Source organism: Lepisma saccharinum, chromosome 13 (genome assembly GCF_977018435.1).
Source record: "Lepisma saccharinum chromosome 13, izLepSacc3.1, whole genome shotgun sequence".
NCBI lineage: Eukaryota > Metazoa > Arthropoda > Insecta > Zygentoma > Lepismatidae > Lepisma > Lepisma saccharinum.
In genome coordinates this window covers 23,958,053-23,970,269 of record NC_139241.1, presented here as the reverse complement: position 1 = coordinate 23,970,269, position 12,217 = coordinate 23,958,053, and the positions used below count along the sequence as shown (strand labels likewise).

Genomic DNA, 12,217 nt, shown 5'->3' with positions numbered 1-12,217 from the left:
AAGATCACGCTAAATACATTTTACGAACAACAACGTAGCATATTGAGTTAACAATTACTAGCACAAAGTTAAAGCTTAGTGTCCGTGGGCACCAAGGTGATGAGTGTGTCTAATTAGACTTTGTTGTACTTCTGTTCTTGCCGAAAGCAGCTGGTGAGAGAGAGAGCGAGAGTTGTTTTGAGTTGAATTTGAAAAAGTTCATTGCAGCACCGTAGGCAATGGTGCTGCCATCTATACGTGTAAAACGCAAGTTCTAGATGATTGACGTACAGAATACGCAACTAAGGCAAGGCAAAGCAATGGGAAGTTGTGATGTTTTTTCGAAGCATAACAATTGTTATTTGCGGCAGAAAATCACCACAATCATATGATCACCGTCTTACACACACATTCACGTGTAGCTCAAAACATGTCACAAATGAATAAATCACCTTTGTACCCAAACACTGATCATGGCACCATTCAAATGTGAACACTGTATACAGTCTTCATGCAGAAGAAAAATTACTGGTTTGCCATCTTTCCCCAACAAAGTCTACTTTCACCATATTGCCATTTATCTATCAAGAGACTAAATTTTCCAATATCCTATACTGTGGTCCAATAGGTTCTGCTTGAAAAATATATTTATCTGTTTTAGTAGTGTAACATTAATGTTTCCAGAAATATATAGCCTGAAAATGGATAAAGATAATACATAATTTACATTTCCTTACATGCAAGGAGTTGAGTACTTAGTCAATCAAGAGCTTCCTTTCCTGATTGCCATGACATCTGCAAACTTCGGAATTTTGTTGCGCCTATCTATCGCACACTATTGCCAAGAAAAATGGAATTTGTCAACTTGCCCCAAGTTCTCCAATTGTCAAAAAATTGGAAATGAAGAGTGATTCAATTGTGCTCTGGAAATTTTCTCTTCACTTGAATATTATTACAAATAATGTATGAAGCTGTATCATTAAAGCATGTTTCTTCATTATTTTTTCCTTCCTCTTTCTTTCCGAATGCGATTGGGCTTTCACAATGCCAGCATGCATTGCACACCCCTGATGGTAGCTCTGATCAGTGGGATTTATTGAGTAAACTGGTGGTACTAATTCAACTCTTGAAAACATGATACAGTGAAACCTCTATTTCAATTTTTTTTGGGGGGGGGGGGAGGTGAAAACCTTTAAATTGAGGGAAACTATAACATCTTGCAAAATTTTGTAACTTTTTGCTTTATTGGAACCATGAAGACAATGTGGTAAAACGTAAAATCATCAAAGGTTCACTGTATTATTCTGCCAGTGTTCTTTTAATTTGACAAAAAAAAAGGTAAAGATACAAGAACACAAAAAACTATTTCATATCTCGTGTTTTGTAACAATGAGATCATACAAAGAAGTTAAAGTGCAGTTCAATGTGGATCTGTGGGCATTTCGAGTAAAATTTAAAAAAATTAAATTCATATTTTTCACTCACTTGAAATTATTCACAGCTTCCTTTCAAGCAAGAATTTTAAGCACTTCGAAAATTAATATTGCAAATTAGATTGTGTAAACTTATTGAAAGCTTAGTGAAATGTGATGCTCAACCAAGGATTGAACTTGAATGCCAAAGACCTTGATTCATTACTGATTAAGCCTAGTTTTCAAAACGTTTACACAGCGAACCACGATATTTACATATTCCCAATTATACACTGAATCTTTATCGACTGAATGTAGCAAAATGTTGTAAAAGATTTCCGGACTACATTTTCAGTTTTTTTTCACCTTGTTGCCCTGATAAATATAAAAGGTCCCACTGCTGCAATTGGCTTGTGTACTAGTTAGCTATCCCCATACTAGGAAATTCAGTTTATCATAGATTTTGTCAACAATTCGTTCAACTTTGATACTAACTAAATTTCAATGACTACTACTAAGCTAGCAGTCACAATAGCCCCACTGGTTAACTTGAACATTTCATGATTTCTCTTTTTCTTATAAGACTTTGAACAAGATATTCCACTATCATGCCACATAAGAAATGATGAAAAACAATTCTTGAAGCTTTCATGGTGATTTCCGAGCTTATCAATCCCTGAAGATTAGAGTAATCACTTGGTTGATTGCCCAAGAAAACCTCTTCAAATGATTAGAAAGTTTTGAAGATCACAGAAGCATGGAAAGAAAAAATCAATTTCTGACACATATCTTCGGTTGTATTTGTAATAGAATGGCTTGATGTTAATCAATAAGGAATGATATGAAGTCTTCCTACTACTCAGGTTATTAACCAGGTAGTGCAAGGAAGTAGTCCTCATTGATACAAAATGAATCTGAGCCTTTTACCAGTTCAAATGTTACTGTTTCTTGTTCCCAAAAAGTTGAAAGAAACAATTTTAAAAAACCGTGATAAAATTTTCTTCTTATACAATTACACAGCATGTTCTACTTAGAGGGATCGAGAAATAATTGGTCATTGGAAGGTTAAATAATGGTTTATTAACACACCTTTTTACATACCTTGATGTAGAAACCCTAAGACTTTAAGAAAATGGTCAATGAAACACTGTGGGTACACCTTGAGTTGCCCTGCAGACATCTAAATGGTCCAAATTCTTAGCGTCGCCTGTGTGTTGCTCTACTGAATAGTGCCAGGCTCGTTCCCACATCACACGTTGGCATACATGTGCAAGCACGTATATTCACTATTGGTATATAAACTCTGAGAGCTCCTGTATCTTATAAAATGAAAATCATATCTTCCTTTGTTAACAAAAGGTGAGCATTTATTTCTTGATCCCTCTAAGCAGAACATGCTGTGTAACAATTCCACATGCCGACTTCTGTGGTGGAGTGGTTAGCAAGTACTATGATGCCGGGGTCCCACTTTCGAATCCCAGACTAGGCATGGATGTTCTTTGTGAGCGCGTCCCTTCATCAATTTCATCATATCATCACTCATCCTCATCAATATGATTAGCTAAAAGTGGCAGAAAAGTCATGCTAAGTAGCACAAATCAAACAATTCCATGTCTCTTTGGTGGAAAAAAAAAAAACAACTTTACACAGAATTGTTACATAATTACAAGGGTTGGATAAAAAGTAATGGCAACACTGCTGTCCCGTGAAAGGGGTGAGTCACAGCGCCACAAGCGTTTCGTGGCTGATAAAGGAATGTCAAGACGAGGAAGTATAGTGAGTGGGAGCGATTGTATGTTATTCAGTCAAATACAGCAGTGCTCTGAAGCAGAGGACAAGAGTGCAAGCGCCCTAACAATATGTTTAGGCAAGAATAACAACGTCTCTCAGGCAGACGGTCAACGCAGCCTACTTCTGCACCTTCTTGCAACACCACCTTCGTCTCGCATTAAGAAGGAAGCGACGGCACGGTGTCCCATCATCCTGCTTGACAATGCAAGGTGTCACACTGTGAACAATGTGACGGCGCTCCTGCATAACTGGTAGTGGGAGGTACTGGAACATCCGCCGTATTCACCGGTATGAGACCGTGTGATTACGACCGTTTTGTCAAAATGAAGGAACCACTGGACGGGAAGCACTACGACACGCGCGAAGCCATCATACGTGCTATAGGGCGGTCACTGCGGGACATCGACAGAGATGGACGTGCTGATGGTGTACGACGCCTTCCATACGTGTGACAGAAGGTCGTAGAGATGAGGGGCGATTACTTTGAAGGAATGTAACACGTGCTCCTCTGCCAATACAGTCAAGTACCAATTATACCAGTGTTGCCATTACTTTTTATCCAACCCTTGTATATGCTATAATATGCTATAAAATGAAACATTTGCTTAAAAATGAATACATATGTTCAGATAACCAACATTTGAATTACAAAAGAAGAATATTTTTATTTACATTCATACAATAGCAATATTGATGCATTTGATACTCTGTACCTGCTATTGACAGTTCAATTGACAGTATGTCGGTAAATTATTGCACATAATAAACATTACAAAATATCTATCTCCATTATCCTTACTGAATTGAATCACATTATGTATATTATATCACGATCCATCACACTACATTAGTTTACATCAGTCTTATGTTATCTCAAAGTAAAGCTTTTTAAAGTTAGATTTATAATCACAATTTTTCTCAAAACTGTGTGACACTACACTAATGCTCTATCTTCAGCACGTTAATTAAATTAGTCTCATTTAATAGATCATAACAGATAGCACTAACAATATTCTGCCATTGGAATGAGTTATTCTTGAAATAAGAACCATATAAACATTCTTCACAAACACCTTCATTACTAGTATTCATTCATTCATCCAAGAACAGAAACTTGGATAGCAAAATAGGAAGTACTATTTAAAAAAAAATCAAAACGTATAGAAAAAATATACTGGTTCATGATACTATTATATAAAATGTACAAAAATAATTACAAAAGTTAATAAGATTCAAATTAAACATATTTTCAATTTCTCATTATAGTTTCCCCTTGAGCAAAGTCAATAACATTTGGCAATAAGTTCATAATCATCATTCATGGCTATTCATGGTCGAGTCCATGTAATCCACAGTCAATTCCAAAGTTTTGTGAGGAAACACTCTAGAAAGAAAAAAACAAGTAAAAAGCAAATATGAGTGAAACAAATATATACTAAAAGTGGAACTAGACTATTCATGGTCTAAGCAAATTTTCAGTTTTAACCTGAGCTCCAGTTCTTGCGAGTACAGGATATTATCAAGTTAATGATTGGATAAGGTAGCTATAGCTCTCGCCACAAAAACAGTCCAGTCAATGTTAAAGCTTCCCCTTGTCTCCTCCACCCCCCTGGCTCTCCAGGGTTGCCACACTTGTTCTAAGCTGCTCAATCGACACTTTGCAGGTTTACGTATGAGGTTGATTTTGTCGGTTGAAATTGTTGCTTATTGGCAACACTGTAGGTGGGTGGCGTGACCTTCACTGTTTTCGTGGCAAGAGCTCTAATCATTGTAATCATATCTCCAGTTAGGGCAAAATCAAGAATGTTTGCATATTTGACCAGTTTACTTTCATATTATCAAACTGATGGAATACAGGAGCTGTAAGTCCACATAAGCCTCTCGGGATGGAACTATTCAAGTCTGTGTTCTTCAAACTTGCAGTGTTGTACAAAAAAATGAATGTCGAGAACTATCAGCCGAGGTGAAATTCATACACTGTACCTCCCAGAAATGAAAGTTAGAGGAAGAAAATATATTTTTACAAAAATGTTACTGAGCAATTCAGCATGTTCCTATGGCTACCACAATAGACTAAAGTGAAAAAAAAAAAATGTACAGAGTGGTCCAAAAGTATGAAGACACCAAATTAAAAATTGAATGACATACTGTTCCGCAAAACTAAGACTGTAGGTTTGCAATAGCAGTGAGGGGAGGAATGTTGTAGGGTATGTAATGATGATGGCCACCATCTTGAATTCAACTTCAAAATTTTAAATGGAAACCATGGCTTGTGAATCGAATAGGAATTTTTCTCCAGAGTTTAATGGTATGCTTATTGTTGCTCTAGCACCAACTGTGATGAACTTATTAACTTTTCTTTGTTTACTTTATTGTTGCACAATAAACACAGCATGGCTTTGAAGCAGGCAGAATGCATCGTACTGATCCACCATGGTACCGTCAGTGAGGTGGTTGCCAGATTTTGGAAAACACAGTCTGTGGATGATAAACCTAAATCAGACAGGGCATGCATGTCGGCGGATGAAGCAACAGTGTCCGAAACTAAGCACTCGTAGTGTAGCCCAGGAAAACAATGTTAGCCTCATGTCCACTATGCAGATTTTGAGCATGCATAAGTGGCACCCCTATAAGCTGGAACTTATCCATCACCTATCAGAAGATGATCCTGATCGCCTTTGTGGAATTTGCAGAATGGGTCATGGAGCAAATATGGCAAAAAACCCATTTTACCTTTGCTGATGAGGCAAACTTTTATGTGTCTGGCAAGGTGAACAAGCAGAACATCCAATATTGATCGGACAGTAACCCATCTTGCTATGACGCATGTGTTCACTGAAAGGTGTGGTGTGGTGTGTGGGATACCCATGTTGTGAGCCCTTAAATGGGCCCTTAAAGGTGGAGTATCGTCAAATCCTAGAAGAGAATATTTTGCCATATCTGTTGTCTTAGGATGGGTCATTCCCTGATTTTTGCCAGCATGACAGTGTTCCTCCTCATTATGGCAATCGTGTTTGTCAGTGCATGCACGTGCAGTTTCCCAACACTAGGATTGGTAGGCGAGGTGCTGTGGAGTAGCCACCCTGTTCCCCAAGACCTCACCCTGCTAGATTTCTACCTGTGGGGACATTTCAAGGCCATGGTATATTCACTGAAAATTCGGGATGTGGAAAACCTTAAGCAACGAATCATTGACACATTTGCCAGCATTACTGCAGACAAATTTAAGCAATTGCACAAATGGGGATCGAGACTGGCTTTAACAGTTCATTGTTAGTCAGTGGTCAGCACATTGAACACATCATTTAAACCTGAATGGTCTTGAGTTCATGACTAGCCTTTTTTGGGGTGACAACAACAAAGAAAAGTTAATAACTTTGTCACAGTTTGTGCAAGAGCAAGAATAAGCATATCATTGAACTCATAAGAAAATATCCTATTCAATTGAGGTGTCACAAGCTATTGTTTCCATTTAAAATTTTGGAGTTGAATTCAAGATGGCAGCAGTCATCATCAAATGCCCTATAATATTTTCCCCCACCATATTACAAACCTACAGTGTTATTTTTGCAGAAGATTATGTCATTCAACTTTTATTTGAGTGTCTCCATACTTTTGGACCACCCTGTAGTATGTAGCAGTGGCACATTCCTACAACCAAGTGAAGTTGCTTTGAAAATAGATTGATACTTGGTTGGGGGGAAAAATAATATATGAGAACGGAAAAAATCTGGAATTTCATTTCTAGCATCAAGCCCTATGGATGCTGGATGGACCAAATTTCCAGGGAAGCATTACAAAATACCACTCTTTGAGAAGAACTGAAATTGTGAAATATTTTTAAATGTTGTAAATTTTGAGAAATTTTGTAAATTGGGCATTTCCTCCTGCATTTAACTATCTGTCGAACATTTAAGGCATTCATTTGTTATTATTACATGTAAAAGTGAAATACAGGGTGCATCATGGAAAATGCATGATTCTCAAATGGAAAATTCGAATTAGGGAGAGGGGGTAGAGATGGAAGTAGGGTGGGGTGGCATTGAACTCGCTCAGCCATGCCATTTTTGGCTCTGTTCAGATTGGCTCTGCTGATCTGAGCTTGGCGTGGCAGCAGTACATGCAATGCCAGTCACAATCACGGCACCATGGTCTTTAGAGAATCGTGTGTTCACAAACAACAGTTTCATGAAAAGTGGTGAGTCGATTATTGAAACACAACGGCTCTTTCAGTGTCGTTTCAATATTGAGTGCCATTGATCCATTCTCCACTTTTCACGAAACTGTTGTATGCAAACAAACGATGCTTAAATGTCCACAGCACCATGATTGCAACTGACATTGCACGTACTCCGCCATGCCGAGCTGAGTTTATCTGGACCTAGCCAAAAATGGCATGGCCGAGCACGTTCAATGCCATCCAACTTCCATCTCTACCCCCTCTCCCTGCTTCGAATGATCTATATGAAAACCATCTGTTTCCCGTGACACAACCTTTATATCAGCAAAAAGCAGAGGTTGAGGAATTATAGCCTTCACACTTTGCTTCTTATTATAGTAATAATGTATGTACTGTTTCGTAATTCAAGTATGTGATACCGTCATATATACACAAATGAACAATAAAGACAGAAAAGAAATATTACGTGCAGTTTACAAGAAATAGCACATTATTTTTGCTGCCACATGTACCAGACGCATGAGCTGAATACTGGCAGTTGTACACATGTGTACTAGCTGGCTGCTAAAGGTGAATACGGTAGTCAATTCAGTGCAGACTAATGTTGTTTAATTTGCATTGTTTTCTACATTGAGCTTTTGATCCATGCTTTCATTTCGAAGGAAGTTTTCCATCATGTTGGGAAGAGAGTAATGACACAACAAGCTATCCAACATTCCACGAGTCCTTCTGAGACATGCATGGTGGGCTTGGTGAGAGGAGTGGAACCTATGGCTCCTTCTGCATAGTATTCCACGTTGAGGCTTGTGAAAAATGACCAGTCGAAAATGGAACACTGCCGGAAATTGAACACTCCCAACGAGCCATACTGCTCTATGAATTCAAGACTGGAGCACAGCTGCAGAATGCTGCTATAGAACTGTGTACAGCATTCAGTGATGTGAACATCTCCAAATGGACTTTGGTGGTATTTAAAGTCTGAAACAAGGGATCATGACCTGGAAAATTTGCCACAAAATAGACATCATGAAGAACTGAATGAGTAGACCTTAAAGTACATGTAGGAAAATGGCATGTGCAGCTCCCGTGAAATAGCACAGGTGTCTCAGGTGACTCGACCCATAGTTTTTACACAAAGGTGCACAAACATGGCTACATGTTCAAACTACTCAAATAGGTACCACAGGTCACAAACACTTTTGAAATTATTAATTTTTGCATTAGCTCTAGCTTATCCGTGCCACATGATAAACTTACTTACCTGAGGGGAACGGCTCAATAGCCCACACTTTTATTTTTCACAAAAATTCAATCAACTATTTCCTTATTCAATCACTGTTTCTTCGTTCATCATATATGTGCAGTTGTTTATAAATTATAATAATTACAAAAATTACATAGTTAGCAGCTAATTGTACACTGGCAATCACATAAGCATCTTGAATTACACACATTCAAAGATGGTGCCTGATAGGCCCACCAAGTGCATTTTGCCTCCTATTTACATTATATTTAAGTTTTTGTGAACAAAAGTAACACAAAAATATTGGGAATACTTTAGAGAACAATGTAATTTATTTTCATTTTCTTTTTACAAAAATTTTCATAGTTGAAATATAGGAAAAGTAGAGGTGGTGGGTCTTACAGCCTCCCCACCCTCAGGTAAGCTAGGGTTAACTCACAAACACACTATTTCCCGAGCTACATTTGAATAATCAATTTCCAGTGATCATGAAGCTACATTTTAAAAGTAGCTTTGCTAGATTCTCTTCTAAATTACAACAGTTGCCCTCAAATTCCATTGGTACAAGAATCACCTGAGCCCTAGTAAATGTCCATGATATTTAAAAAATAATTTAAATTATTATTACGTCACTATTAACTTGGCTTACCTGATGAATTTGTACATAGGTAACAGAAAGGACGGAATGCTAATCTCCTTGTAGTTTCTTCTGACAGCTGCTATAATCTGCCTTGCACCTTCTTCAGCTGAGACAGCACCAAGCAGTTTGGGAAACCTGTGAGTGTAGTGAGACTAAGTTACTTCAATACATACAAGTACAATTATCTCCTAACACAAGGGTGAAATTTAATTGAGCAATAAGAACAACAGCTGGAGTGCAATACGAAAATAGTGCTAAAAAATTGAAAGAGGGATAGCATGGGTACCCGACCATATTCTTCTAGGAAAGTAAGCATGTATTCTTATAAATTGCTTTCAGGTATGACCAAAAGCAACTTTGGCTTTTCCCAGTTATTCTCCAATTTTGAGAAACTGAGCAACTGAAAAATTAAGCTCGGCATTTGATTTAATTCTGTTCAAAACACACGATGCAAAATGTGACGAACCAAATGCAGATTTGGTTGCGAACATTCAATGCAACCAATGGAAAAGACAGGGACATTATTTTAAGATAAATTTATTTTTCGAGGGGGTTAATTTGCTCTAGAAATAAAATTAAAAAATCACTAGATTTGGACATGGTTTTCATGGATTGTGGAAATTTTTGCAAGTCTTGCCAAATGATCTCCTTTCTGGCTACAATTCTAAAGATGGTATCAAGTGGTGGTGGTGATTACTACTATTATTACTTGTAATATAGCATTGCTTACTGCCACTTTAGGCTAATTGTTGATTGATTGATTGAATTAGTGTTTTAAGTCCACTTTGTGCTCAGTAAGGCTATCAGGACTGGACCTACAGTTTAAAGTGGAATCCGAACCATTATGTGCCTCCACTGGGTATTGAACCCAGGACCCCTTGATTACAAGGCAACGACGCTACCACTGGACCATTGGGGAGGACTTTAGGCTAATTGTGACAATGAAATTGAGAAAGGGACATGCAAGGCAAACCCAGGTCAAAGCAAAAAAAAAACCCAAAAAAAACAACTTCGGTGGCGAGCTCAAGACTCAACCACTTACTGTGCTCTGGGGTGTAAGGGGTAAATGGCATTTAAAAAATAAGACTTTTTTGAAGACGCCTACATGTCAACCTTCCTTCCACATAGTACACCCTGGACTGCATTTTTTACAGTAGTGAGGCTCTGACATGACCCACTAGTAGGGAAAAATAGTCAAATGTCAAGACAGACATCTGTAAATGACTGAAATTGGCCTACTGGCTTCCACTGTAAAATACAATGTTAGAAATCACAAACACAGGCTGTACATGGTCTGGAGAGAAAAGTGTACGGTGTATGTACATGCGGATGAATTCTGGATGAACATATGTAAAAAAACACATGTCAAAGATATTTTGATATGTGAAAAACATGTGTTATACCAACATATTACAGTTGCTGTACAGTACAAGCACATTTTCATGAACTGCTGTTATGCAACTGAGACACATGAAAAACTGTGCAAGTGAAGAAACATGTATTTTACGGCATTCAACAATTTTCAAATAGAGGCATGTTAAATCTTCCATGGGGCTTGTGTGTTTGTCCCCTTCATAATCTCTTCAAGATTAACCAAAAGTAAAGTAAAATAAATCACATTAAACAAACTTAATGTGCTCGGACATAGAGCCAGACTGTTACTATTATTATTATTGTTATTTCTACATGGTATTTGCATGTGAAAAAGTTATACAAATTCCTTTCTGCTAAATGTGTGGATAACAGAAAAGAAGAAACATTGTAGTGTTCAATAGAATTTATTTGATAAATTTTGGTGTACATGTCAGCTGTTCCCACCCCTAGAAATGACGAGTTTTTTGTAGACAGTTCTGAATGAATCTTTAACCAATTTTGCTCAACACACGAAATACTATTCCTTCAAATAATTTTGCCTATTAGACTTACAGTCCGTCACCAAAAAATAGCACCATGGCTCCACCCTTGCTCTTGTCCGGTTCACAGGCTCGGAACAAAATACATTTTTTTCTATATCGTCCAGTTGCTGGAAGATCACATAATTCATACCAGAGTACAAACACAGTGGTGCTATTTTTTGTGATGGACTGTATGTCTTTGTTTGAAGCACAAAGAGGGTAATTCGGACTGGACCTACAGTGTAAAGTTCAATGTGAACCACTATGTGCCCCCACAGAGTATTGTACCAGGGACATCATGAGAATCACTTCAAGGGAAATGTAGATCAAAATATTGAATTATCACCTTACAAGGTTTGATGCTTCATACGTTAATGTTTCAGACAACTGAATATAATACTATAGTTTGCTAACAATCATTGTTTCTTTGCTGAAACACATTTTTAACATTTTAGCAGATAAATGGGAGATGCATATCTTCCATGCCATTATTTCCATTGAGGAAACGTTTATTTTTGGGGGGTCATTAGTATACATCTGCCAGTATTACATATTTGAAAGTGTTACTATTATAAATAAGTGGCATTTGAAAAAGTCTAGTTTCCCTACTGTCACCATGGGATATTAGAAAAAGGGCTAACTCAACCATTGCATTTTTTTGACACGTTTAAATTTTACATGTAATAACAAGTAAAAAGCAACACTTTAAGGGGAGGAGATACAGTTATGCACCAAATGTGCATTTATTTCAATATCGGCCGAATGGGCACTGCTACTAAAAATAACCTGGGTGTATCCACATTTTTTTATGTTGATTATTAAGCTGGATACGATGTTTGGAAAATAAGGTGAATAAGAATTTTCGGAATCCCATGTATTCCTTATGAGGAATCAAGTTACGACTAATGAAATGGAAGTTTCAACTTTTCTGCTGGTGAAATGCATCTTCAACCTGCCCTCTTCCCGTTGACATCTTTTTCTATTCCATCGGAAGTTTTATATTCCCAAGAGAATGAATCAAATCAGGGGTGCCCATCCCCCCCCCCCCACCAAGGCCCATGACACGCTGCCCCCAAA

At 37.6% G+C, this 12,217-nt stretch overlaps 1 protein-coding gene across 2 annotated transcripts in view; it reads right to left on the bottom strand.

Moving 5' to 3' along the window:
• Window positions 1-3,847: 3,847 nt before the first annotated feature.
• Window positions 3,848-12,217, bottom strand: part of LOC145996900 (17-beta-hydroxysteroid dehydrogenase 13-like) — a 36,916-nt gene continuing 28,546 nt past the window's right edge. For both annotated transcript variants that reach the window (XM_083133462.1, XM_083133460.1), the window contains exons 6-7: window positions 9,255-9,380; window positions 3,848-4,566 (exon numbers count right to left, since the gene is read on the bottom strand). In XM_083133462.1, coding sequence (XP_082989588.1) covers window positions 4,497-4,566; window positions 9,255-9,380 — 196 coding nt within the window. In that variant the 3' untranslated portion in view covers window positions 3,848-4,496. The remainder of the gene's footprint in view (window positions 4,567-9,254; window positions 9,381-12,217) is intronic.